This window comes from Galeopterus variegatus, unplaced genomic scaffold (assembly GCF_000696425.1).
Source record: "Galeopterus variegatus unplaced genomic scaffold, G_variegatus-3.0.2 Scaffold265, whole genome shotgun sequence".
In the NCBI taxonomy this organism is placed as follows: domain Eukaryota; kingdom Metazoa; phylum Chordata; class Mammalia; order Dermoptera; family Cynocephalidae; genus Galeopterus; species Galeopterus variegatus.
In genome coordinates this window covers 489,370-516,093 of record NW_007726376.1, presented here as the reverse complement: position 1 = coordinate 516,093, position 26,724 = coordinate 489,370, and the positions used below count along the sequence as shown (strand labels likewise).

General features: G+C 37.4%; 1 protein-coding gene across 1 annotated transcript; it reads right to left on the bottom strand.

Moving 5' to 3' along the window:
* Positions 1–221: 221 nt before the first annotated feature.
* ZBTB11 (zinc finger and BTB domain containing 11) lies at positions 222–26,724 on the bottom strand. The gene is made up of 11 exons (XM_008566704.1): positions 25,725–26,724; positions 19,265–19,500; positions 18,594–18,825; positions 12,958–13,802; positions 12,529–12,705; positions 8,864–9,109; positions 7,215–7,359; positions 5,890–6,007; positions 3,801–3,959; positions 3,305–3,480; positions 222–1,698 (listed from the first exon to the last, which is right to left on the bottom strand). Exons 1-11 carry the CDS (start codon positions 26,032–26,034, stop codon positions 1,181–1,183), a joined length of 3,162 nt encoding a protein of 1,053 aa, XP_008564926.1. The 5' UTR covers positions 26,035–26,724; the 3' UTR covers positions 222–1,180.

The following is a 26,724-nucleotide window of genomic DNA, read 5'->3' as shown; positions in this document are numbered from 1 at the left end:
TTGGTGGGATCATAATCAATTTCTTCAACTAGTATACTATAATTGTCAATATTCTGAAATTACTTAACCATTATATAGTATCAACAGGATCGCTGTACATCTATATTGCAATCCTATTTCTTTTTTTTTTTTTTTTAAAAAGATGACCGGTAAGGGGATCTTTACCCTTGACTTGGTGTTGTCAGCACCACGCTCAGCCAGTGAGCGAACCAGCCATCCCTATATGGGATCCGAACCCGTGGCCTTGGTGTTATCAGCACCACACTCTCCCGAGTGAGCCACGGGCCGGCCCGCAATCCTATTTCTCAACTGCAGTTTTTCAACAAAATTCAACAATTAAACATGATACAAAAGCTGAAAACATACGAAACTTAACTTGTTCATTTATTAATTTGGTTGATTCTTCAGCAAAAAAACATGAGACTTCTTTTTTCATTTATTATCCTATATTATCAGGGAGAAATTTCCCATCAACAATGTTTGACAACAGTGTTCTTTTCTCATGGTAAATTTACTTGCCTTGAAGAGATAGTACAGTAAGGCTTTTAATAGGCATTTCATGCATTTTGATGGCATTTAAAAAATTAACTATTCATTTATGGGTTCCCCGTATATATTAATATATTGTGCAAACTTGATTACAGCATGTAACTCATTAAGTGCTTCAAAATAGAATGAAGAATCCCTAATTTAGAAGGGACTAAAATAAATAGTAAGTCAAGAATCACAGATCTAAAGCATTTAAAAAACATAATATACCTATGCGTTCTACTGAAATGCTTTATAATAGAATTTTCTTTTAATCCATAAACAGGGCAAATGAAATCACAGAACCTCTGTATTTCAAGAACAGAAGAAAAGCCAACTGGTACAGACTTTAAACTCAAAATATATAATAAAATAATGTCAAAATGTAAATGAAACTGTATAATTTTAAGTTTAGTACAGTCATTTATAAACATTAATTCATAAAGGTATATCATGATAAGTCACTGCCATCAAATAGATTTGCTTTCAATTTCTTTTCAGTAAATGAACTTTTCTACAGAACCCACTGGCCAGAAATGTCACATCACCAAACAGCCCAGAGCCTTGACATATAAACTCTAAGTGGGTAGTTACTGGTTTTGTAAACAAATATTCTGTGAGTTCAGCATACATTAGATGTCACTTCTCATCTTCATTCTGCTTCTGAAATATGTGCCACCTCTACTTCAACAGTTTGAATAGCTTCTGCAACTTCAGATAGTTTTTGTCCTTGCTGTTGTGCCAATACATAATTAACCACTTGCATAATACTTTGGTCAGAAAGCGTAGACACCGATGGACACTCCTCAGTAGCTGCAACAGCTTCAAGAGCTTCCATAGTTTCTCCTGTCACTACCACAGTCTCGAGTTCTTGAGCACCATTGCTTTCTTGTTCCTGCATGTCTGCTGTTAAGATGCTAACAGCATGCTCCACTTGAGTTCCTTGGTTATGAAACTGAAGGGTGTCTTTTTCCAGCATAATTTTGCAAGGCACATAGTCTCTGTGGAATTTAGTCATATGTTTACGGAGTGTTCGGGCATCTATGTAGGCTTCGCTACACACGGGACAGACGTAGGGACGCTCTCCAGTATGTGTTCTGACATGGCGTTTTAGAGATCGGGCATCTGCCCAAGCTACTCCACATGTTAAGCATTCAAATGGCTTAACTCCTATTTAAAAAAGAAAAAAAAAAAAGCATGTGAAAACATTAAAATTGTCTACCAAACACAGTTGACCCTTGAACAATGCAGGGGTTAGGGGCACTGACCCCCACGCCATCGAAGATCCCCGTGTAACTTTTTTTTTTTTTCCTTTTCCTTTTTGTCTTTTTTTTCGTGTCCGGCAATGGACCGCAACCCTCAGTGTCGCGCCCGTACCGGACTGGGACCGGCAACGGGACCGCAACCGTCGGTGCCGCGCCTGCCCCTCGCTCAGCCAGTGAGCGGGAACCGGTCTGTATGTGGGATCCGAACCCTCGGCGGGAGTGCCGCCGCTTGGTCCCAAGCAGCACACTGTAGCAGTGCACCACCGGGCCGGCCCCGAAGATCCCCGTGTAACTTTTGACTCCACTGAAACCTTTCCCCTGGGTTGGGGCAGTCCCACACTGAGCTCCCCCCGGGGGGGGGGGGGGGGGGGACGGACCTGCACTGTTAGGAGTAAGTAACTACTTAACTACTAATAGCCTCTTAACTTTTGGGTTAGATATGTCATGTACATGATTACATGACATACACAACTAAAAATTTTCCAATATATTTATTGAAAAAAATCCACGTATAAGTGGAAACACACAGTTCAAAACCATGTTGTTCAAGGGTTGGGTGTAATTTTTTTTTTTTTAAATTATGGTAACCCATAAGCCTTTCTAGCTTGACTATGGCAATATTTTATTTATGACATAACGGTTTCCCATAGAATAAACTAGATTCTGTACTATGATCTCTGTCAAGATGTTCTCACATAATAGAAGTTACTAAGAGACAAATGAGTGTAGTATGTCTTCAGATGAGATTAGCATGTGGATTGAGATTTCTATTGGGAGTACACTCGGTTGTCGACTTCTAGCAGTCAGAGTTCCCCTGGCTTTAGGTCGGGGGTGGGGACCATATATGAGTCGAAGTTTAGGTCTTCGTAGTCTGTATACTCGTAGCTTCAGTGTCATTGGTGGCCCATGGTTTTGATGGTTAGGAGAGGGTTGTTAATTTCATCTGTTATGTATAGGATTCGTAATGTTGGGAGGGCAATTAAGATGAGACTAATAGGGGTAAAATTGTTCATATGGTTTCTAATTCTTGAGCATCTATGGTGTTTGTGTGAGTGAGTTTTGTAGTTAAAACAGAAGCTACAGTTTAGTTCAGCATCACAATGTAAACACAGAATTAAGCTCACTAAAAAAAGGACTCTAGGGCCGGCCCGTGGCTCACTCGGTAGAGTGCAGTGCTGATAACACCAAGGCCCGGGGTTCGGATCCCATATAGGGATGGCCGGTTTGCTCACTGGCTGAGCGTGGTGCTGACAACACCAAGTCAAAGGTTAAGATCCCCTTACCGGTCATCTTTTAAAAAAAAAAAAAAAAAAAAAAGGACTCTATCTATATACATAATAATTAGGTATTCATGTTCAGGATCACCTCTGTCACTTGAATAAATCTTTCAAGATATAGGATTAATCTCTATTAAGAAAGGTGAGTTCATATGTAAAAGGGCCGTGAAGGGAAAATCACTACTGGATTGGCTTTCATTCTATTAAGATAAATTTAATACAAAGTATACTTACCTCCATGGTTGTTCATGTGTCTCCTGTACTCTCTCAGCTGAGTGAATTTTCTTCCACATTGCTCACATACCCGTTCCAGGTTTTGCTTTGCTCTTCCTTTTTTCCCATGGGTAGCTTTCTTTACATGCCTTCTAAACAATGCTTTTTCATAAAATTCTTTGCCACATATATTACACCTAAAATAGGGGGAAAGACCTAAATTATTTTTTCTAAAGCACTAATAGCCATAAGAATCAAAGTACACATACAGGTTGAGCATCCCCAATCTGAAAATCCAAAATCCAAAATGCTCCAAAATCCAAAACTTTTTGAGAGTTAACATGAAGGAGCATTTCAAATTTTCAGATTTGGGACGATCAACTTGTAAATATAATGCAAATATTCCAAAATCAAAAGAAATCCAAAATTGAAATACTTCTGGTCCCAAGCATCTTGGATAATGGGTACTCAACCTGTATATGTCAATTAATATCAAATCCTTCTCAAATTTACCAACCTGTAAGGCTCAGTGACAGAATGAGACTTCACATGGGAATACCAATCTTTCTTCCAACTATAGCACTTATCACAAAATTGGCACTGGAATGGCTTCACACCAAGATGTTTGTTCATGTGCTGGCGAAGATCTCTAGCTTCAAAAAAACTTTTTTCACATCTGCAATAAAGTTCAAGTACCCAACTGGATCATCTTATTCCTTTAAAAAAAGTTTCCAACAACTCAGTACATTTCACAATATGATCCTAATTTAAAACAAGAGAATTCTCTCCAATCTTCCCTCAAGGCTGCAGGGTTTTAAGTTCTTTTATCTCTAGAGCACTAGAAATGTTTTAGAAAGAATTAATCAGAGTTCCCAAAGGTTATTATAGAGGGAATTTTCTGTCTCTCCCCCTCTCCCATGTGATCCCCCCTTTAACATCACCCCTTCACCCCTCTCATTCTCTGTCCATGTGTTGTGGGTAGGCTTCACCCTTGACCTGGGGATGGAGTAATGACTCAAGCCAAAGTCAATCAGAGAGTAGCATTCCCGTAGCCACAGTGATTCACTCAGGGACGACCAAATGACTTAACTTGATCTAACTGGAGTGAACCTTAGGGCTTTTATAGGAACTACAAGAAGCTTGACAATTTGGGAGTTGAGAAGATGTGAGGTCGAATCCACTGCCACTGCCTTGGCCATATGAAGCCTGAGAAAAGCCAAGTGCTAACAAATGTGAATCCAGTTTACATTAAACCACTCAGACACCTGGACCTTACCTTTCATTCAAGCCAGTTTGGGTTAGGTTTTCTATCATTTACAACTAAAAATGTATTAATGATAAACTATCTTTGTTTCAAAGTACGATTAATTAGAGTGACATCAGCAAATACGGCAGGCAGAATAGGAAACTCCAAAAGCCCATCCCTCCAAAAAAGCAGTGGATAAACTGGCAAACTGTCAAAATCAACTTTATCAGTAACTCTAGAAACTAATCTAAAGGTTTACAGTGATCAGGCAAATGTTTAATCTAGAAAAAAAAATTGTTGAGTCTCTGTAAGAGAGCTTTACGGTGTTTTAAACTTACCTTGGTTCCCATCCCCTGCTCCCCAGAATCCTTAAAAGACAACAGACTATATTTTCTATATAGATTCCTACTGGAGAAAGGCTTATTCTTAAGAATAAGAATTGTGGTTGTTTTGAGCTATCTGATGGCTGTCTGACCAGCCTTTATTTCTCCTAACTCTCCCAGGGCTGAGGGTTATAGGCGGGGACTTTGTTGAAACATTTAGCAGCAAATGTATTAGCCACTGCCACCTGGGGCAAGGAATAATGGTTTTATGCAAATACAGAAATTGAAAGCTTGGGAATCAGATGCTTTGGGGAATAAGGACGTGAAAACTCTCTTGTATTTCTGGCAATCTAGAAGGCCACATCTGAGCCATGGTCAGAAAAGACTTGAAAAGGCCCCGAGTTCTCACCTCTGGCTGACCTTCCAGTTTTGCACAAATAGGAAGTGGTATCTAAGGCAGAGCTGTAAACTACATGGCTGAGTTTCAGAGGCATTCTGGAATTAGAGGTGTTTGTACAATATTGTGAATGTAATAAAGCCTCTGAACTGTACACTTTACTTCTTTGTTGTGTTTTTTATTTTCTGAATTGAAAAGATTAATCTTATGTTATATGAATTTTACCTCAATTATAAAAAAGAGATTTCAGGAGGCTTTGGAAAATAGACAAGAAGGGAAAAAAGAAATTTGAAGGAGGACAAACTAGCAGTGTCCAGTGCTTTAGAGGAACTGTCTAGAAAGAAACTGGCTGGCAGTGAGTTCCTTCTTTCCTTCTGCCCCACCCCCAGGTAGTACACTTGGAAAATCTCTTTAAATCACTTTAAATGAGTGATTTGTATGATGCATGATTTATATCTCAATGAACAGTTGAAATAAATAAATAGTAACACCTAGACAAAAAAAGACTGATTAAAATCAAGAGTAAACTAAAATTACAGTTTAATATTATCTTTGAATAATTTCTTTTAAAAACAACTTTCAAATAAACTTAGTAAGAACATAAAGAAATTAATTAATGCTTCACATGTTAAATACTTACTGAGTACAATGATAGCCTCGAACCTCAGGCTTTGGCTGGTGTTTCTTTAAGTGCTTGCTGAGCCCAGAGCCCCTATGAAAAGATTTTCCACAAACTGAGCAAAGATACTTGGACTCTCCTGTAAAAAGTAAAAACCATGTCACAAATCCACCCATCAGGTCCTCTTCCAGTAGAATTCTTTTCCAAGTTATTTTATAAAGGGGTCATGGAAGCTATAACATTTGGCAGACGTCTTCGAAGAATAACAATAAACCATTTCAAAATCCCTGTTTCCTCTCAATAACTATACTAGCAAAGGCTACTACCCACAGAATGTGATATGCTTCCATAATCTATGGATTATAACAGTAATAGTTAAAAACACAAGCTCTATAGCAGGTATCTATCTACTTTACATTGGCCATTCCCACATTCCTGCTTTAAAGCATTTGAAAATAAGTACGTGTGGATTAAAAATTCTAATAAAATTAGGGCCGGCCCATCGCTCACTTGGGAGAGTGTGGTGCTGATAACATCAAGGCCACGGGTTCGGATCCCTATATATAGGGATGGTTGGTTAGCTCACTTGGGAGAGCATGGTGCTGACAACACCAAGTCAAGGGTTAAGATTCCCCTCACCGGTCATCTTAAAATAAATAAATAAATAAATAAATAAATAAAATAAAATAAAATAAAATAAAATAAAATAAAATAAAATAAAATAAAATAAAATAAAATAAAATAAAATAAAATAAAATAAAATAAAATAAAATAAAATAAAATAAAATAAAATAAAATAAAATAAAATAAAATAAAATAAAATAAAATAAAATAAAATAAAATAAAATAAAATAAAATAAAATAAAATAAAATAAAATAAAATAAAATAAAATAAAATAAAATAAAATAAAATAAAATAAAATAAAATAAAATAAAATAAAATAAAATAAAATAAAATAAATAAATAAATAAATAAAATAGAAATTCTAATAAAATTATAAGCTATCCACCAAAAGCATGAGCATTTCTTTAGGTACCTAGATCTGAATTTTGCATGATTTAACACTGAGTACAAATTTTTCTATATTGAGGGGAACACTGAATAGTTTTATACAAATAAGACAGTTATAAAGCTAGATTTATGAAAAACTTTGAAATGGACAAGGTATAAAAAAAGGAAAAAAGAAAACCTGTTAATTTTAAATACTGTCTCATTAATTTAAAAAATTAACACACACAATCATCAGTATATCAATATAATTTCTGATATAATTCTAGCATAATCAATATATAAGTAAATTAATAGTACATAAAATGTAACTACATCAATATAAATTTCTTATTACCTGTGTGAATACTCATATGTTCTTGAAGACTCCGTTTGGTAACAAATGACTTAACACATAGTTCACACTGAAACTGTTTTTGTGATTGATGGAGACTCTGGTGTAATTTTAGACCATGCTTATAGATAAAAGTCTTTCCACAGACCTAAGACAGAACAGGGGTGTTTAAGTCAGTAAAACAAAGAGGGAGAAAGCTGCTGTTTCTGAAGAATGAGAACAGAGAAACTAGTACGTTATTTTAAATAAAAATTTAAGTTATTTAACTTAAATTATAAACAAAATGACAAAGTTGAAATCACAAATGCCAAGGATATTAGCTAGATGACCTCTCTTCCAATTCAGTACTTAATATTGTCGCTATCTTTAATTTATGAAGAGCTCAAAACAGTAAACAAAAAAAACCCCCAAAATCTCATGCTATCCTTGAAATTGGTAAACAGTATATCTTATATTAAAAGAGACATGGAAGCTTAAACAAGAACATACTCATTTCCTGCTACACCAACTGGAATAGTGCTTCTCAAACTCTATGAAGAACCTATTTTTTTTTTTTAATTTCCCCAATCCACTGGGGAGAGATTTTTGTTAAACACAATAAAAATGTCACAATAAGGTCGAACTGCTATGAGAGTTTCTACATGCTTACTCTCTATTTCTATACTTACCTTCCAGGGACCATACATTTTGAGTGGTGCTGCCCTGGAAGACCAGAGGCCCAACTAATACTTGGTATTTAAATTTATTAATAAAATGATGCCTAGGACTTGGCTTCAAAATCATCAGGGATACCTGTACTGGGCAATTGCCAAAAAAAAAAACAAACCCCAAAACAAACAAACAAAAAAAACCCTCAGGGGGTAGGGGTGGGAGAATAAGGTAGTGACAGCAGACATAAAACACATCTGACCATGAGTTGATAACTACTGAAGTTGGGTGAAGGGTATATAAGGGTTCATCCCATTCTCTTATATTTTATTTTCATATAATAAAAAGCTAAAAAAAAAAAGAGAAAAAAATTTATTAATAAAAATAGTAGGGCTGCCCAGTTAGCTCACTTGGGAGAGCATGGTGCTGGTAACACCAGAGCCACAGGTTTGGATCTCTGTACCAGCCAGCTGCCAATAAATAAATAAATAAATAAAAATAGTGAGCCATGCTTATATGCAAGGCTATAGGAGCTACTAGAAATTTCCCATTGCTCCAAATAGCCCAAAGCTGGCTAATCATAGGAATTACTGAGGAACCATATTTTGGCATTTAGACACCCTCAATCCTCAGCTCTGGAGAACGCATAGTCTACTGACGGAGATTTAAGCCATGGATTCCTTTCCAGTCCAGGTTGGTCCTGTTGAAGGTTAAGGAATGATGGGGATGATAAATTAGTTATTCCCACCCAATACATCCTCTGGACTCTAATAAGTTTCAAGAGCATCCTAAATAGATTCTTTTCAAACTATAACTTCAGGCAGCAAATTAAAGAACGCAACACAGGGAATCACTCTCAGTGTAGGTGACAGACTGAAGAAGTCATAAATTTCCCTGACATTTCCCAAGAGTGAGAGTAACTCCAGAATACCTATCGACCAGTCTCATCACCATAGTTAAGTTCCAATCTTCTTTAAGTAACAAAATAAATTTTATTGCTTTACCTGACATGCATGTGGCTTTACACCTGTGTGCTTTAACATATGTATTCGAAGAGAATATAATTTAGGTAACGTCCTTCCACATATGGAACATATAAATTCTCGTTTGGTTCTGCCCTTCTCAGATGATGTTCCTGATGCCCCATTAGATGTGGAACTGGTCGAGGATGAAGTGGGTGCATCTTTTCTGGTATGTCGAATAAGGTGTGCTCGCAAGGAAGCACTGTACTGAAACTGTTTTTTACACAACTAAAAGAAAGAGTAAAAAATAGTAAACAAAATTCTGTCTCTATGTATTTCCATCACTAAATGTTAAGTTGACTCATTCCAACTTTTTATTTGTTTCAATTATATAAATCAATAAACACATATACTATATAAAAGAAATATACTAGCTACCTGATTATAAAGATAAAAGATAAGACTCAGGTCTTACTCTGGAGAGGCCTAAACTCTAACTACAACACAAAATTTACATATAAAAAGGTGAAGTATTTAAGAAGAGGGAGCAATCAAAGCAATGAGTTAAGGCATCATCAAGAAGGCTGGGACTGAGTTGGGTGTTGAAAGAAAGGTGGGACACAGACAAAGATAGAATACTATCATATGAGTACAGTAGTCACCCCTTATCCATTTTCACTTTCCACAGTTTCAGTTACCCACAGTCAACCAGAGTCTGAAAATATTAAATGGAAATGAACAATTCATAAGTTTTAAATTGTGCACCATTCTGAGTAGTACGATGAAATCTCGCTTCCTACCGATCTGTCCCACTAGGGACATGAGTCACCCTTTTGTCCAGCATGTCCACGCTGCAGACACTACCTGCCCTTTAGTCACTTTGTAGCCCTCTTGCTTATCATATCTACTGTGCAGATGGTGTCACAGTGCTTGTGTTCTAGTAACCCTTATTTTACTATTATTACAGCATACTGTTATAACAATTACTAGTTATTGTTGTTAATCTCTCATTGTGCCTAATTTATAAATTAAACTTTGTCACATGTATGTATGTAAAGGAGACAACAAAGTATAGATAGGGTTTGGCACTATCCTTGGTTTCGACCATCCACTGGGGGTCTTAGAATGTACCCCCTGAAGATAAGGCAGAACTACTGTACTAATAGTTGTTAGATAGAGCAGAAATAGGGGAAAAGCAGAAAGATATAAGACTGTGACGGTCCTTGGATTTTATCCTGTAGCTGTTGAGGATTCACACAAGCTTCCGTTCTTTTAAAAATCAAAGTTATATATGCTTACCATCAACAATACTTATTTAGAAAAAGAAAAACGAAGAAAACTGGCCTCCTGGCCCACCATCTCCACCACATTTTGCTCCTACAGTTAACTTTTTTTTTTTTTTAAAAGATGACTGGTAAGGGGATCTTAACCCTTGACTTGGTGTTGTCAGCACCACGCTCACCCAGTGAGCTAACCGGCCATCCCTATATGGGATCTGAACCCGGGGCCTTGGTGTTATCAGCACCGCACTCTCCCAAGTGAGCCACGGGCCGGCCCTACAGTTAACTTTTTTTGAATCTCTCTGGATGCTTATCTTTGTAACAGTAAGTAACATGCATAATGGAAGTTGATTCTCTTCTTCACTCCTCCACTCCCTACACTTATATAAATGATTCCCACTACCCTACTTTATAAATATAGTTACATCATCTTTTTGAATAGATCAATTTCAGTGTTTACATTACTTGGATGTAAATACCAATATGGCTGGTCTGCATGTTATACTATGATTTTTTTCTTTCTTGCTTTTTGCTTTCTGTTTTGCTTTTATCTCTTTTCATTTATAGATGATTCCCAACTTCATGGTTCAACTTCTGATTCTTCAACTTGGCAATGATATGAAAGCTATATGCATTCAGTGGATTACATGAGATATTCAACACTTTATTATTGAAGAGGTTTTGTATTAGATGGTTTTGCCCAACTGTAGGCTAATGTAAGGGTTCAGAACACGTTTAAGGCAGACTAGGCTAAGCCATGATGTTCATTCAGTACATTGGGTGCATTAAATGCACTTTCAACTTAAAATATTTTCAGTGATTTGGGTGTAACCCCATCATAAATCCAGGAGCATGCGCATTATTAATTAATCACCACCAAACCCTTCTCCCAATTGTCCACTGAGATGAGGTTCACCCTACTGGAAATCTGTGTCAAAGCATTATGTCCTGTTGCATCCTGGGCTGGTTGTTCCCTATGCTTGGCACATAACTTCATCCTGGGATCTCCTTTCACTACTATCTTGATGAATCCCTTTTAGATTTATTACCTCCATGTTTTTTGTTTGGAAATATTACTTGAATGCTGGACATCTTAAACTAATCCTGTAATTTTTTTTCACTCCTATTTTCTAACTTGTCTTTTTGCTCTATTTTCTGGGAGATTTAGCCAACGGTATTTCCCAACTTTTCTGAGATTTCTTCTATGTATTTCATTCCTAAAAAGCTCTTCTGTTCTTTTAATGTATCCTTTTTAAAACTCAGCATCTGGTTACTGTTTCATAGATGCAATTTTTTCATTTATCTCCTATATAAACTGTACCTTGTGGGGTTTTTTTGTTGTTGTTGTTTTTACCTCTGTGGTCTTGGAGTCAAAGTTGCTTTTCTTCTTAATCTTTTGTCATGAGTCTGATGATCTCTGATGTCTTTTTGTATTTCAGAATGACTTTAAAAAACTAACTGGAATTTCCACCTAAGTAGGGAGGGTGTTGTTGTCAACTGCTTTAGTCAGCAGTATATTCAGGTTCTTTGTTATTGGGTTTCTGATTTCTCATCTCTGACAAATCTTTTTGCTTTAGGGTAAGGGTCTGACTGCTAATTTTCTGGGACTTGAATAAGGAAAGAGAATTTGAAGGGTCTCAACATTCAACATGTTAGCTTTTACTTTTTCCTGTTTGGGGGTAGCATCTACCTTCACTTACATAGTGATCCCCAGAGCAGTTGTGGTTTTATCTTTTCCAGAGCATAGGAAAAGGATCTTTGGCTGAGGAGGTGGGGGTGGTGATTTAATTGCTTCTACTTTCAAGGCAGCTAGTATCACCAGTTTTTGAGCCTTTTGGTGGTTCTGCAATACAATTTGGGTTGATTCTAAGCTTCATTTTCCCAGAAATGAGCCCTTTCAAATCTGCTGAAACAGTTATTCCATCTGTTAGTGTCTAGAATTTAGTTGCCAGGGTCTCCTCTCCTGTTCCCCTTGCCCTTTTACGAGTTTTTTTTTTTTTTTTTTAAAGATGACCGGTAAGGGGATCTTAACCCTTGGCTTGGTGCTGTCAGCACCACGCTCACCTACCACGCTCACCCACGCTCACCCAGTGAGCAAACCGGCCATCCCTATATAAGATCTGAACCCATGGCCTTGGTGTTATCAGCACCACACTCTCCCGAGTGAGCCACGGGCCGGCCCTGAGTTTATGTTTTTAAAATGACCTTTTTACTGATACTACGGTATCAGGAAGAAGCAGAGGTAAGTTTGAATATTTCTGGGAGACTATAACTTATACAAATCAGAAGATGACTCACAGTAATATGAGAGAGAAAGAGAGAGAGACATAGAGAAAATGTAAGTGGTTAAGATAACAACAAAGCAATAAATTGGATTCTATTATTATGAGGTTACAGCCATCTTCAGTTAGCTTTCCAGAGACTTACCGGACATTTGTAATCTCTAGCTCTTTCATGTTTCAGTGTGTGCGTGATAAGGGCATATCGTCTCTGAAAAACCATTCCACACTCCCCACATTTATGAGATGCTTCTTCAGTGTTCTCTTTAGCATCCCTTTTTGGCTGTTTCATCTTTTTTCCTCTTTGAACTAACTTTTGGGCCACCTAATTAAGAGACAGAAAATACAATTTAAGTAAATATACTCATTTTGACTTTAAAGTCGCATCATGTTATAAATTTCTAACAAAAATATTTAAATTCATATTCTATTATTAATATTGGTATTTAAAAAACTAAGTTGTTGCCCTGCACCCATCGCCCCTCCCAAATAATTTTTACCATAGGCATAAGTTCATCAATAGAATGCTTTCAACCTAAAGCTACAACTATAAAGGTCAACCCTTTTTACATCATACCTGTTGAACTGCTGACTTGGGAATGGCTTTCCGTTTCTGCAGCTTTTTCTCCATTCCCTTATGTAGTCGCATATAACCCCCTTCATTAACAGAACGCTGCCGAAGCCTACTTCTGTAAGTATCATCACCAGGGCCAAGGTCTGTGTCTGCTGTCAGTGCAACTAGACTTTCCTGATCATTTAAAGGCTGGCCAGAGTTCTGCCTATGTGTTGGAATGTCTTCAGCACAGATATCCTCAAATGATGAATCATTTCCCATTTCACTGTTTTCTGGAGAACTACCGATTATATTCTCTTTTGGAAGTTTAGGATCAATATCAGAAATTGTGCTATCTTCTCTGCTATTTGAAGTTTCTAGTTCTGTCTGCCTGTTTTTTGTTACTAAATCAACAGACTCCATTTCAGGATGGGAATCAGTTATACATCCTACAGATGACAGAGCAGCTTCAGTCACTGAAGAAACCTGGGGCTCAGGCTGTCGTCCTAGTTCTCCATTCTGCTCAGCTTCTGGCAATTCTCCATTTACCAGTAGTACAATTTCACAATCCCCCAGTTCAGTAGATAAAGTTGTTGTGGTTCCTTCATTGCTAGTCACAAGAGGTGCTGTACCTCTATTCTGTTCTGGTAAGTCGTGGGTAGATGCGACCGTTTGTACTTCACCCTTCTTATATACTGTTAGCTGTTTCTCTTCCATTAGTTTATGTACACTTTCACAAATTTCCAAAACTTCTGACATGAAAAGATGACGAGCTAAGATGGCTACATCAGCCATGCTACAGAAATCAAAACTCAACACAGAAGTATAGGCAAATTCCAGTAAAGGAAGGAAGCTTGCCTTACAAAAACCTATTTGAAAAAAGAAAAGTGGAGACAAAAAAGTCTCAGTTACCACTAAAACCCTTAAAAGTACAATAAATATAGAATTATGACAATATAAAATATAATACAAAGGCAAATATGACCATTTATTCTGCAATTATTTCCCTGGATTTGCTTTCTGTTCTGGTTATTAAACCTTGACTAACTCACGTCTATGAGCCAAGTCTCTCGATACTTAATACAGAAAATAACTTAAGACTTACTACCTCAAAAGTTGTTGTAAGGCATCACTTTCAAAGTGCACTCCTTAGAACCCCAGGGGTTCCTCAAATTCCCCTCAAGAAACAGCTGCTGGAGAATGGAGGATTAAAAAAAAAAAGAGGGAGGCAGGTGAGTTGGCGAGGACCAACCTGTCCCCTAACTTCACTTCCGTAAGCACAGCTATATATATATATATATATATATATATATTTTTTTTTTTTTTTTTAAAGATGACTGGTAAGAGGATCTCAACCCTTGGCTTGGTGTTGTCAGCACCATGCTCAGCCAGTGAGCCAACCAGCCATCCCTATATAGGATCCGAACCCGTGGCCTTAGTGTTATCAGCACTGCACTCTCCTGAGTGAGCCACAGGCCGGCCCATAGCTATATTTCTTAATAACAGTAGTCCACACAGAAATTTGATTGAACAAAGTGTTCTAAGACTAAAATTAAAAACCAAAATCTAAGGCAAGAGTCAGCAAAATAGGCCATAAGGTGTCTGTTCCAACTACACAGTTCTGCCATTGTAGCTGGAAAGCAGATGTGTAGGAATGGGTATGGCTGTGTTCCAATACAACTTTCTTTACAAAAAGGTAGGAAAAGGAGGATTGGTCCTTGGGCTGTAGTTTGCCTATCCTGGACCTAAGGAATGAAATAATTATTATACAGATGAGGTATTAAATTCTTGTGTGGGAAAATTAGGTCAGTTTCTTTCTTTTCTAAGTTCTCAGTGCTTCACTTTCAAAAGCCATTTAATAATTTATTTATTTATTTATTTATTTTTGTGTGATTAGCTGGTATGGGGATACAAATCTGTGACCTTGGTGTTACCAGCTCCACGCTCTCCCAAGTGAGCGAACCAGCCAGCCCTCAAAAGCCATTTTAAATTCTTAATACTGCATGTTTCAAAAAATGGAAAAAGATTACAAAGTGATAATTCTAACTCTCTCCACAACCAGTATGACTAGGAATTTGTATAGTCAAGCAAAAATATTCCCCCTTCTTACACTAGATATCATATTACAGGTTAACTGTACTGCACCTTACTCTTTTCATACAACAATTTATCTTAGAGGTCTTTTTTTTACTAGATAGAGAGCCAAAGCAACCAAAAACTCACATTTGCTGTATTTTTCAGTTTGGACTTGAAGTACGTAAAATGTGGTCCTTTAACATAGGCAGATGGTGGATAGATAACAATGAAGGATGTTTTATCACGAAGTCATAATTCTAAACTTATATGTACCTAATAACATGGCCTTAAGATACATAAAAAAAGGGCCGAGCCCGTGGCACACTCGGGAGAGTGCGGCGCTGGGAGTGCAGCAGCGCTCCCGCCGGGGTTCGGATCCTATATAGGGATGACCGGTGCCCTCACAGCGCTCACTGGCTGAGCGCGGTGCGGCCGGTCTCAAAAAGGACAAAAAAAAAAAAAGATACATAAAAAAAATTAAAGGAACTCTAATGAGAAACAGACAAATAAATTATACTTAATATTAAGTTAATATTCTAAAATACCTCTCTCAGTAACTAATAGATTAAGCACACAAAATAAGCTGTAAATAAAATAATTAACAATTAACAAGTTTGACTTAATGTACAGTATACTGAATATTGCAACCCACAAAAAAAATGCACATTTTCAACTAAAATGACACTTATGAAAACAGACCGCATGTAGGGTTAAAAACAAGTGTCAAAATAAAAAATAAAAACAGAAAAAAAAAAATCCCAACAAAAAAATACATAAAAGGAAGTGTCAACAAATCTGTGGTATTTACAGGGAAATATATAGTCTCAAATGCTTAAACTGAAAAATAAGAGAGTTTGGAAATTAATGGGCTAAGTATCATACTTAAAAAAGAGAGAGAGAAAATGTCTAAATAAAGTAGGAGGAAGATGATAATAATAAATAGCAGGTATTAATTAATGTAAAAAAACAGTATTTGTTTTTTGAAAGAAATATAAACAAAAATTGGTCAAAACTTGGCAATATGAAAAAAAAGATTATCAGGTGTTCTTTAAAGCATGCTGACTATGCTTCATTGATTGACTTCAACTGACTATATTATAATTCTATAAAATTTAACTTATAAAAAACTGATAGCAAGTGAATTGTAAAAAACTGAGAAGCTATTGCTATGAGGGTAGAAAGGATAACCCCAAAACTTACAGCTTATTACACTACAGGGCATTAACCAGTTTTGCACATATTAGCAAATTCGTTTCAACATTCCTTTGGCCAAAAGACCTATATAACTCTCTTCTTCAAAACGATTAGAAATGGTTTTAAACATTTTACTGGTTTCCTCAATTGACGACTTAAATAAAATCTCGGTTTGGCTCCCTGCACTGGCCAGCCATCAAATAAGTAAGTAAGTAAGTAAGTAAGTAAGTAAGTAAGTAAGTAAGCAAGCAAGTAAGCAAGTAAGTAAATAAATAAATAAATAAAATCTTGGGCATTTGCATAACAGGTTTTTAACATTTAAAAATCACGCTTTGGCATGGGGCCAGGAAAATTTTTCTGTAAAGAGCCAGACAGCAAATATTTTAGGCTTTGTTGGTCATATGGCTTGTGTTGCAACTATTCAATTCTGCCCCTGTAAGCCCAAAAGCTACCACACATAATATGTAGATAAATGAGTGTAGCTGTGTTCCAATAATATGTTATTTACAAAAACAGGTGGCAGGGCAGATCTGGCCTGCAAGCTGTAGTTATCCAACTCCTGATTTAGAAGGACTGGGAAAAAAAAAAAGTCAGTAAACTTCTAGTAAAAAAGATTTTAAAATGAGAGAAAAGGCCCAAATTACTCAAATAACTATTATTAAAAATGAAAGAGAAATAATTACAGTTGCTGGAGACATTTAGAAGAGAATATTATAAAAAAGTACCAATAAACAAGAAAATTTAGATGAAATGGACTAGTTCATACAAAAATATAACTTCTTATAAATTATTCAAGATGAAATGGAAAACCTGAACAATTCCATAACCATTAAACTTCAAAAAAGTAGTTAAAAATCTTCTCCCAAAGTCCACTGCAAAAAGTACCTCAGAATAAATATGACAAAAGATGTGCAAGACTTTGTGGATAAATCTCTAAAACTTTCTTAATTTGATGTAATCCCTACGAAAACACATTTATTCTTTTCCTTTTGTCCAAAGACAACAAGCTAATTCTACAGTTTAAATGTAAGAGCAAAGGGTTATGAATAGCTAACATCCACCTGAATAATGAAGGTGGGAGACTTTTCTCATTATTACAAAGCTTAAGTAATTAAGACCAAATGATAATAGTGCAGGAAGAGACAACCAATAGAATAGAACAGAGAGCTCAGTCCCAAACATAGAAATGTTTTGTAACAGAATGCTGTGCTACAATTATTTATATCAGGGCAGAAACTTCTTTTCATTTGGTATAAGCTGCTGAGAAGCAGAAAAGAGCCAAGACTCATATGCTTTCTCTTTATGCTTCAGATGCATGAAAAACAGGAAAAAAATGCCAAAGCTAACATTATCGAAAGACTACACCTATGATGAATTTTATTATTCAGATGGCTCAGTATAAGACATATTTTCTCCTGAGTCACCAAACCCAGAAAAAAATAAATACCACTAATCTAGAATGTAATGCAACTCTAAGCTCCAAACCGTTTTTGCTCACTATTTTACCACCAGAGCCTAGGGTAGTTCCCTGCACAGAATGGATACTTAATAAATCTTTATATAGAGAAAGCTATTGCTTTATATAAACATAAAGTTACTGCTAAGGAAAAATGTATGAATTTGTCTTCCCAGAAAAGGTGAGATTAAAAAGTATAAAGCAGAAAAGAATTAGTGGTTAAATGGTTAAGTATTTATATATCTGGATAAAGTTACTTTTTTGTTTCAGAAAGGGGAAAACATTTCACAAAGTGATGTGAGTAATTCAAAAGTTACGGCAAGTTTATATTATGAGAAAATGTATAAATAAAGTCACCTATTTAAATTCTTCCTAAACTTTCATAACTCATAAGCCAATATATAAATTCTAGTGAGGCCAAAAGAAAATCAAAGTATTCATTTACAACAATAATAACACACAAAAAAACTCACCTGGAATTCTGATTTTTCTACACGGACAGTTTGATTATTGAACCTAATGAATTCGATTGATTAATCTTTAAAAATAAAAAACAGACTTACAGAATAACTGTATTTACAATTACATGTTCCACAAAATACAATATAAACAATTTTTAAATAACATATTCACTTATTGTAGTAACACTGATGTAGTTGTGAATTTCTCTCAAACTGTTCCTAACAGTCTAGATCCCAGAAATTATTCTTCTGCTACAACTGTTCTATCTAAGAGGAACTGATAGGAAATGACAGTCTTTCTCATAACTCTATCTTGGAAACATTGCTTAAAAAGAAGGACCTTTCAAGTTCAGCTTAGTCTGCTGCTCTAAGGTTTCTACTTTAGCATAAATCCTGTGTTTGGAAGACACATATACACTTCTCTTCTAGAATGTACTTACAAATAAAAAGCAAGAGTATTAGAAAATTCTTACCCGAAAGATCCACCACAGCCTCATGACTGGAAATAGCTCCTTTCTCAATAAAAAGATCTCGAAAATATTCACTATTGGCTGACAAAACAGATTTATGAGCTTTGTACTCTTCTCCTTCAATTAACAAAGTAACATCACAGAACTGGTTGGAAAGTCTCTGTTCGTTCAGCTGTTTTAAAACAGCCTGACAATGTTTTGGAGAAGAACGTTTTACCACTCCTTTGGTGTCAACCTAATAAAATAAGTTTGAGACCAAGAGTTGCATTATATATCAGCTGTATTTTTTACCCAAAAGACTTTAAAACAAGACACACTATTCCCTTTTAACATAAATGAAGAAATAACCTCATAGTCTTTCTTTGTTACCTATGTGTTTAAATTAAAAGGTATGATGTCCTCATTATTTTCTGCTATGTTCATTCTACAATACTTAATGGAAACCTGTATCTCACTTCTTGCTGCCTCTTATTGGAAATTTGATGATGTTGAAACTAATGCAGGCAAAAAACAAAGACCTAGCCAGATTAATTTACCTTGCAGCATGGCCCAGACACTGCTTCCAGAAATGTCAGTTGTCAAAGAGTCTCAGTAGTATGATAAAAATTCACCAAGACTGCAAATACTAGTACACTAGTTTCAAACACAAGAGCTGAATGCAAAGTACCACTTACAAATACAAGTTCATGTCTGGATACTGGCTTCTTTTTTGCAGGCTTGGAGGATGTAGTTGGAGGTGAAGAAAAGTTGCTCAGGTCATCCTCTGATTCATTACTTTCTTCTCCAGATTCAAGGTCTATTCCCAACTCTTCCAACATTTCTGAAGCATCTGATATTGGACGGGAACGGTCTAATTTTTCCTGGCATTTGCTACATTGTTTAATGTAATCTTTGACTTGCTTTAATATACCTACAAGGAAAATAAAAATTAACAAGTCATATTTAATCTGTGTACACTAATATATGTTTGAGTGCATACATGCAGACACACTGAGGCCCAACAAAGTATGTAGAATGAGTTCTTTAGAATGTAAGATACACCTTTTCAAAGACATAAGGTTATAAATGATGGTTTGTTTATGCTGAGATAGACTTTTGTTTTTTATTCCCAGTTATTCACTCCCCCCACCACAAGATGATTTATAGAGTCCTGCCCATTTCCATGTGAGTTGCAACACATTTATGCAATAGAAACTATATGAAATTGCCATTATTCAACTGTTTTTGACCTAAATAAGTAACAATTTAATATGGCTCAAGCTAACACTTCTCTACCCCCTTACATCAGGCTTCACCATGCAATCTGCTTTGACCAATGGAATATGAATGGATATGATGAGTGCCATGTCTGAATAGAAGATTTAAAAGTCACTGAGTATTTCACACCAGTTCTTTGATCTTTGTCCCCTCTCCCAAAGAACAGCATGTCCCAGATATATACTGTCCTTTAACCCGAATTGCAGATGAAAACAGGTGAAGCCAATCTGTAGTCTGGAATAGGATTACAACCAAAATTTGTATTGAGAATATAAAATAAATCTTCTGTTTTTGAAAGTTATGAGATTTCAGGATTGTGTGAAATAACAGCATACACACACAATCTAACAAAAGTTGATTGTTACACAAGCCACTCACAATAGCCTGTTTTGAATTTCAACTTCCACCTCACCATGCTGGGGTAGGGGTGAGGGGGCAGGGAGAAAGACATTAAGATACATACATACATACAAACACCCCCCCCCATCATCCTTATAAGGCAGTAACAATTAATTCCCAGTCTATAGAAGAGGAGAATAAAGCCCCAAAAGATAGGTAACTTGTCCAAAGTCACATCTACTAAATGGCAAAGCTGGGCCTCCAGAAGTCATGTGATTTTCAGTATATTATGCTACTCACACGGGAACACGTTTGTCCTTCCCTGTAGCAGAAACTTCTCCCCCCATCCCTAAATACTGTAAATACAAATGAATAGGTTTGTTATTAGCTAAAATAATACAGAAGTATTTAGTATATTCCCGAAAAGAATTTTAAGATGTCAAATTATACCAAGTTCCTCATACTTTTAACCTTCAAATTGTATTCAAGCAATATTTCCCAAATTATGTTATGTTTCATATTTATTATAAAAGTATACAAGGGTACTTCAAAAAGTTCACGGGCTGGCCAATTAGCTCACTTGGTAGACCATGGTGCTGATAATATAAAGGTCAAAGGTTTGGATCCCCTTATCAGTCAGCCATGGGAAAAAAAAAGATAATATGAATCTTTCGATGAACTTTTTGAAGTACTATCATTCACTGAACTAATTCAGAAAATTAAAATTTAAAGACACACAATGAACATTATTTTAGAAACTGACTTCCTACAATAAAGAAACCAGTTTAACCTAGGAATTTGCCAAATCGCCAGTTAGCTCAGTTGGTTAGAGTGCAACACTGTAATACCAAGGTCAAGGGTTTGGATCCCCATACCTGCCAACCGCCCCTCCCCCCCAAAAAAGCATAAAAGCATTTACATGTGCACATAGATTTGGAGACCAATTGAGGCTGTATTCTAATACCTGACAAAATGTTAAAGTCAATAACAAATCTATTTCATGTATGAGGTATAGTAGCAGCTTTTTAAAAACTAATAAAAAGGCAGGATGGACATATATTTTACATACAGTTAAGAGTAAATGGGTTAAGGATGAAAAAAATTTCTAGAGATGAATAGCAGTGATGGCTGTACAACAATGTGAATGTATTTAATGTTGCTGAACTGTATACTTAAAATGGTAAATTTGGGCCGGCCCGGTGGTGCACTGCTACAGTGCGCCGCTTGGGAGCGTGGAGGTGCTCCCGCCGAGGGTTTGGATCCCACATACAGACCGGTCCCGCTCACTGGCTGAGCGAGGTGCGGGCACAGCACGAGGGTTGCGATCCCGTTGCCGGTCCCGGTCCGGTATGGGCGCGACACTGAGGGTTGCGATCCGTTGCCGGACACGAAAAAAGACAAAAAGGAAAAAAAAAAAAAAAAAGGTAAATATTATGCTATGTATGTTTTATTATAATAAAAAAGAGTAAATGGGTATGTGAGAGGGAGAAGCAATGTAAGCAAATATATATTTATATGTAAGTGTACTTCTAGTAAGAAAGAGAATAAGGAGTACTGCTATGGAAATTCCCTTGTCCAAAATAAAGACAAGAACAACAGTTTTTTCTAATTATTCTTGGATATAGTTCTAACTATTTTATGATTGTACACATTTAAGCATACAACAGAGGTTTGATTAAAATATTAACTGGCCGAGTTCATATTGGTATCAGACAAACCATATGGAAAGCATTTGAAAATGAACAAAAACAAATAAGAAAACTTCAGGAAAAAAATGATACAAATATATAATAATCAATTATCTCAAAAATTACCCTACCATGTTTTATTTGTCTTTTATCTCAATTGTCAGTGTTTTGATGGAATAATCTTAAATTGAACTTTAGAGTCAGATACTTGACCTCCTTAGTTCACTCAGAGTAGATCAAGCTTTAAGAATCTGACTCAAATTAACCACACAAAAAATACTAACAATATAGTTAATTTATTATTTTAAGAGCGGGGAATTACTGCAAGGAGTTGAAATTATTTATGCAGCAAAGTGATCCACTAGTTCTGTGACCATGGCCAAGTCACTGAACTCAGAGACTCTCTGTGCCTCTGTATCATTAACTATAAAATGGGGATAATAGCACTTACCTTATAGGGCTGTTATGAGGATCAAATGTTACTATTTATAAAACACTTTGAACAGTGTCTGACACACAGTAGCTGCTAAGTTAAATAATGCTTACTGGTTAATGTCTCTTGTATCTTACCCCCCACCCCCATCCCAAGGCAACATAAAACATCAAGTTAATATTTTGAAAAGGTTCTTTACTGAGCACAGACTCACAACAGAGGGTAATAAATTACCTTAGTATAGTCAACTGATAAAACAGCTTGAGAAAGATTCTCACTCTAGAGTAGGGTTTTTCAACTTCATCAATATTGACATTTTTGGTCAGATGATTCTGTTATGAGAGGGCTGTCCTATGTACTGTAGAATGTTTAGAAGCATCCCTGACCTCTACCTAACTAGATGCCAATATCACCCCTCCTCCTCCCAATTTTGACAGGCAAAATTGTTTCCAGACAGAGCTGAATGTCCCCTGGGAAGCATATTATCCCAGGTTGAGAATCACTGGTCAATTTGCTCCAGTCAGCTGTTCAAGAACCTCTCTCCTGGTCAGTGCTGGATACAGTGACCATCTCTTGCTCAGTGGCTTCTAATTCGAGTTCCATGCATATTAGTCCTTCAATTTCTTGTTTTGTTTTAGTCAAAGAGGTTACAAGTGGTTATAGCTTTATTTTACATTAAACCTAGTTCTGGTCAGGTTTTCTAGAAATTACATCTTCTAGATTAGATAACAACAGCTTCAATTTATCCCCACAGTGTAAACAAAAACAGATCAGTTCTTGGGGTAGGAACTTCTGCATGCAGCTAATTTAACCTATTACATAATTTTGCTAGTTTAATCCTTTTTTCCCTCTTATCTTATTCTAGTATTTTGGATGCATTTAACCATAGATCCCCACACATCAGCTTTTGACTGAGGCAGGGGAGAGTCATTTTGAAATTCCAGTGCACACAACAATATAGTATTAAATAGAAAGATAGGGGGAAAACAATCTATTAACATTTTATATTCTGTATATTCTGAAATAAATTTGGTAATTACTATACTAAACTTTAGGCACTGAGCCAGAGTTTTTCACTGTGCCTGAACAAGGGAAGTTGTTATAATCTTGCCTAAGAACTAGAATGTAGCTTCTGATGGGAGCATTCCAGAAAAAGCAGCATAAATAATGAATCCCAGTAAACTGTCGCTGTACAACTTCTGGTGGACTGACGTTGAAGCACTGTCCCCTAGCAAACACACCAGAGTATAAGCCTAACTCAAATGGAAAAGAATCAATGGAATATTCTTCAGAAGTGGGGAGAGTTAAAAAAAGAAAAAAAAAGGGCTGACAGCTTGCTCAGTTGGTTAGAAGTGGTGTAATAACACCAAGGTCAAGGGTTAGGATCCTGATACCAGCCAGAATAAATGGTATAGTTCTTTTCTAGGCATGTAAATGGATCAAATCTTATTAGCTCTCAGATAAAGTCTACAATGGTTTTAGAATATGTATCTATGTATCTCTAAAGAGCCCATTTGCAGTTTATGACACATTAAAAACAGGTAGTTAAGGAGGCTTAGGGCACAGCTTTTTAACACTAAGGTCAAGGGTTCAGTTCCCCACACTGACCAGCCAGTGGGAAAAAAACAACAAACAACTAGTTAAAAATGCTTATTTTATCAATTATCTGTTCTAGATCATTACTAATACTTGTTATAAATACCACCTGTAGAACTAACATCTATCAGCTTAAGCATTCTTCTTACTCAGAAGTGTTATATAAGTTGCTTAAGACTCTTTTAAAATTTGAAACAAATTACTTATTATGAAAATTCTTTCCATTTACTAATGTATTAAGAATGTATTTATTTATTTATTTTTTTAACTGAAGATCCGAACCGCAGCCTTGGTGTTATCAGCACCGCACTCTCCCGAGTGAGCCACGGGCCGGCCCAAAAATGTATTTTTTCCCTGACTATGCAGTTAGTCTAATAACCCTATAATGAGGAATTAAACAGTGCTAATGTAATAAACATCAAAATGATTAGCTAATATTTGAGGGCAAACTGCTCTGATGCTTACTGACTAGGAATTCCAATTTTATGAGAGGAAACATTAAAATAATAAAAATGTCATTCAAATAATTTAATAAACCCATTACGTGTTAACGTAAATAGCATTTTTATGAAAAATAATTTTTTTCAAAAAAAGAAAGTAGTGAGAAGAGTGGCACTTTTACATTTTTGCAAATCTTTTTAATGTGTGGCATAACAGAAGGCAGATCATTATATATACGTCTGCATTCAATCTATATGTCATGTAGTCTCTGGAAAACTGCACTGTATATTCGTGAAAAAGGCAAATAATGCTTTAGTATTATTATAAAAATAATTTTAACCTTGCGGATCCTCTGAAAAGATTTCAGGGCCTCCCTCCTCCTGTACTTTAAGAGCAACTGCCCTAAATGTTTAAGGAGTTTTGAAATTCCACATAACCACAAACAGAATTTTAAAATGAAAAGGATAACATAAACATCGTCTCAGGTTTTTTCATAACTGAAGACATTGCGCACGCGCACACAAAACTGGATTGGACATGGGCTTGGAAAGTGACTAATTCTAACTGAGCAGTTTCAATTGAATATTCATCAACTTTGTGGAGAGAGGGAGCGGTTAAGAAGCTAAAGGCATCTGCTCTCCTTTCCTAAACTGGTTCCGAAAGAGTCGAGAAACTTCAGGACTTTATTTTCTACCAATAAAAAAATCATAGTAACCACATCTTTTTTGGTACATACACCGCTTTTCACAGTATTAGAGGGAAGTCTATTAAAACATCCAGAATTAAGACTATCTGATACTCTACATTTAGTTCTTGCTGTAAAAACGAGTTTCAACACTATTCACACAATCACTCCTTAAAACTGCACCTGATTGCATTACGTATTCCTTATTTACGCCGTAGTATTAGAATTTGAGGAATAAGGGCGGGCGGAACACACGGGCGACAGCTCCGGGCCTTGGGCGAACCGTCCCTCTCCAAAACCGTCATCATAAACAGATCTAAAACGGCACAACCCACAGCTTCCTCCCGAGGGACACAGCCGCCACCAGGGCCGCCTGAGGAGGCGGGCCAGCGCAGACCGCGCGTACGGCCCCTCCCCGCGGCTGGCCCGGCCCCCAGAGAAGCCCCCTTGGCCCCACCCCGGGCCAGGGCCCGCCCCCAGCTTCCCCGGCCTTCTTCCTGTGGGAAGTGCGGCTCCTTTCGCGTCCCCCACCCTCTCTGCTCCGCCTGGCAGCCGCTCCGCCGCCGAGCACCACCTGGCCTGGCGAGGGGCGTCCAGGACCCTCACACTCGCGGGAACGCAAATAGGTCCCGCCAGTGGGCCTAGCCCAGGCAACAAGTCTCCGGCCCGCGCCCTTTCTGAGGACCTGGTCTTACCTCGCCACCAGTATGTCTTGGACAAGAGGTGCCAGGTCTGATGCCGGGTGTGGTGAGTGCCACCCGGACCCAGGTGCGCAGCCTCGATGAGGCCCCGGCGCCGCTCCGGCTGCAGTACCACCTCCAGCTCCGCAAAGGTCTTGCGGTGTCGCTGCCGCCGCTGGTAATACAAAGTCCCTTCGCGCACCACGTAGCAGGCGGCAGCCTTGCGGATTTTACGCTTGACATTACCCTCGGTGCCCGGCTCGTACGGCTCGCGCTCGTTCGTCAGGTAGCGCAGGATAGCCCGGTAGCTTTCCTCGCTTGACATCACGGACGGCGGCTCCCTGAGGGCGCCTGTCAGTGGCAGGGGCAGGAAGACAGCTTACTAGCTCCGGCCGGTGCACCAGCAGAAACACTTCAGGGAAGAACGGCTGCGCCTTTGGTGAGCGCTCTTCGACGGCGCCCGCAGCGCGAAGGGAGAACGGACGAGTTGGTAACCAGGGGGGAACTGCACTTCTCCAGCGCGCGGGATCCGCTGGCGACTGACAAAATGGCTGCTGCACCACCGGAAATGACGCAAGTCAAAGGCGGGGACTGAGCCCTGATTGGGGCGCACTCGCTTTCTGGCTTGAGGTAGCCTATGGAGTGACGTCAGGACTGTGGACGGACATTTTGGAAACGGGTAGGCCTTTCCTGGGATATCGAAGGGTCTTTGGGCAGACATCTTAAGTCCTGGCAGTTTCCCTTTTTATTTTTCCCTTTTTTCCCACGCTTTCTGAGGAGCCACGTGTGGGAGCTGGTGGGCAGTTGTGATCCCATCCTACACACTCAAAGGGGTAGAGTATTCCGTTTTCAGTCTACCTTCTGACACATCCGACATCATAAAAGCATCAGAATTTGAGGCTCCTAGTAAGATAGCTTCTGGATACAGGGCCAGACAGCCCCATTCCCATGGGACTGTAGGTTCCAGGTATATCTTATAAAATCCAAGCCCCTCAATGATAAGAGTTATTGGCGT

Coding starts and splice junctions, on each gene's coding strand:
- ZBTB11 (XM_008566704.1), bottom strand. CDS start 26,034: ATGTCAAGCGAGGAAAGCTACCGGGCTATCCTGCGCTACCTGACGAAC. Junction 13,803..18,593: donor GGCTGTGGTGGATCTTTCGG/GTAAGAATTTTC, acceptor TTTTTCAAATAG/GTTTTTGTAAGGCAAGCTTC. Junction 6,008..7,214: donor ACATATGAGTATTCACACAG/GTAATAAGAAAT, acceptor TACTTTTTACAG/GAGAGTCCAAGTATCTTTGC.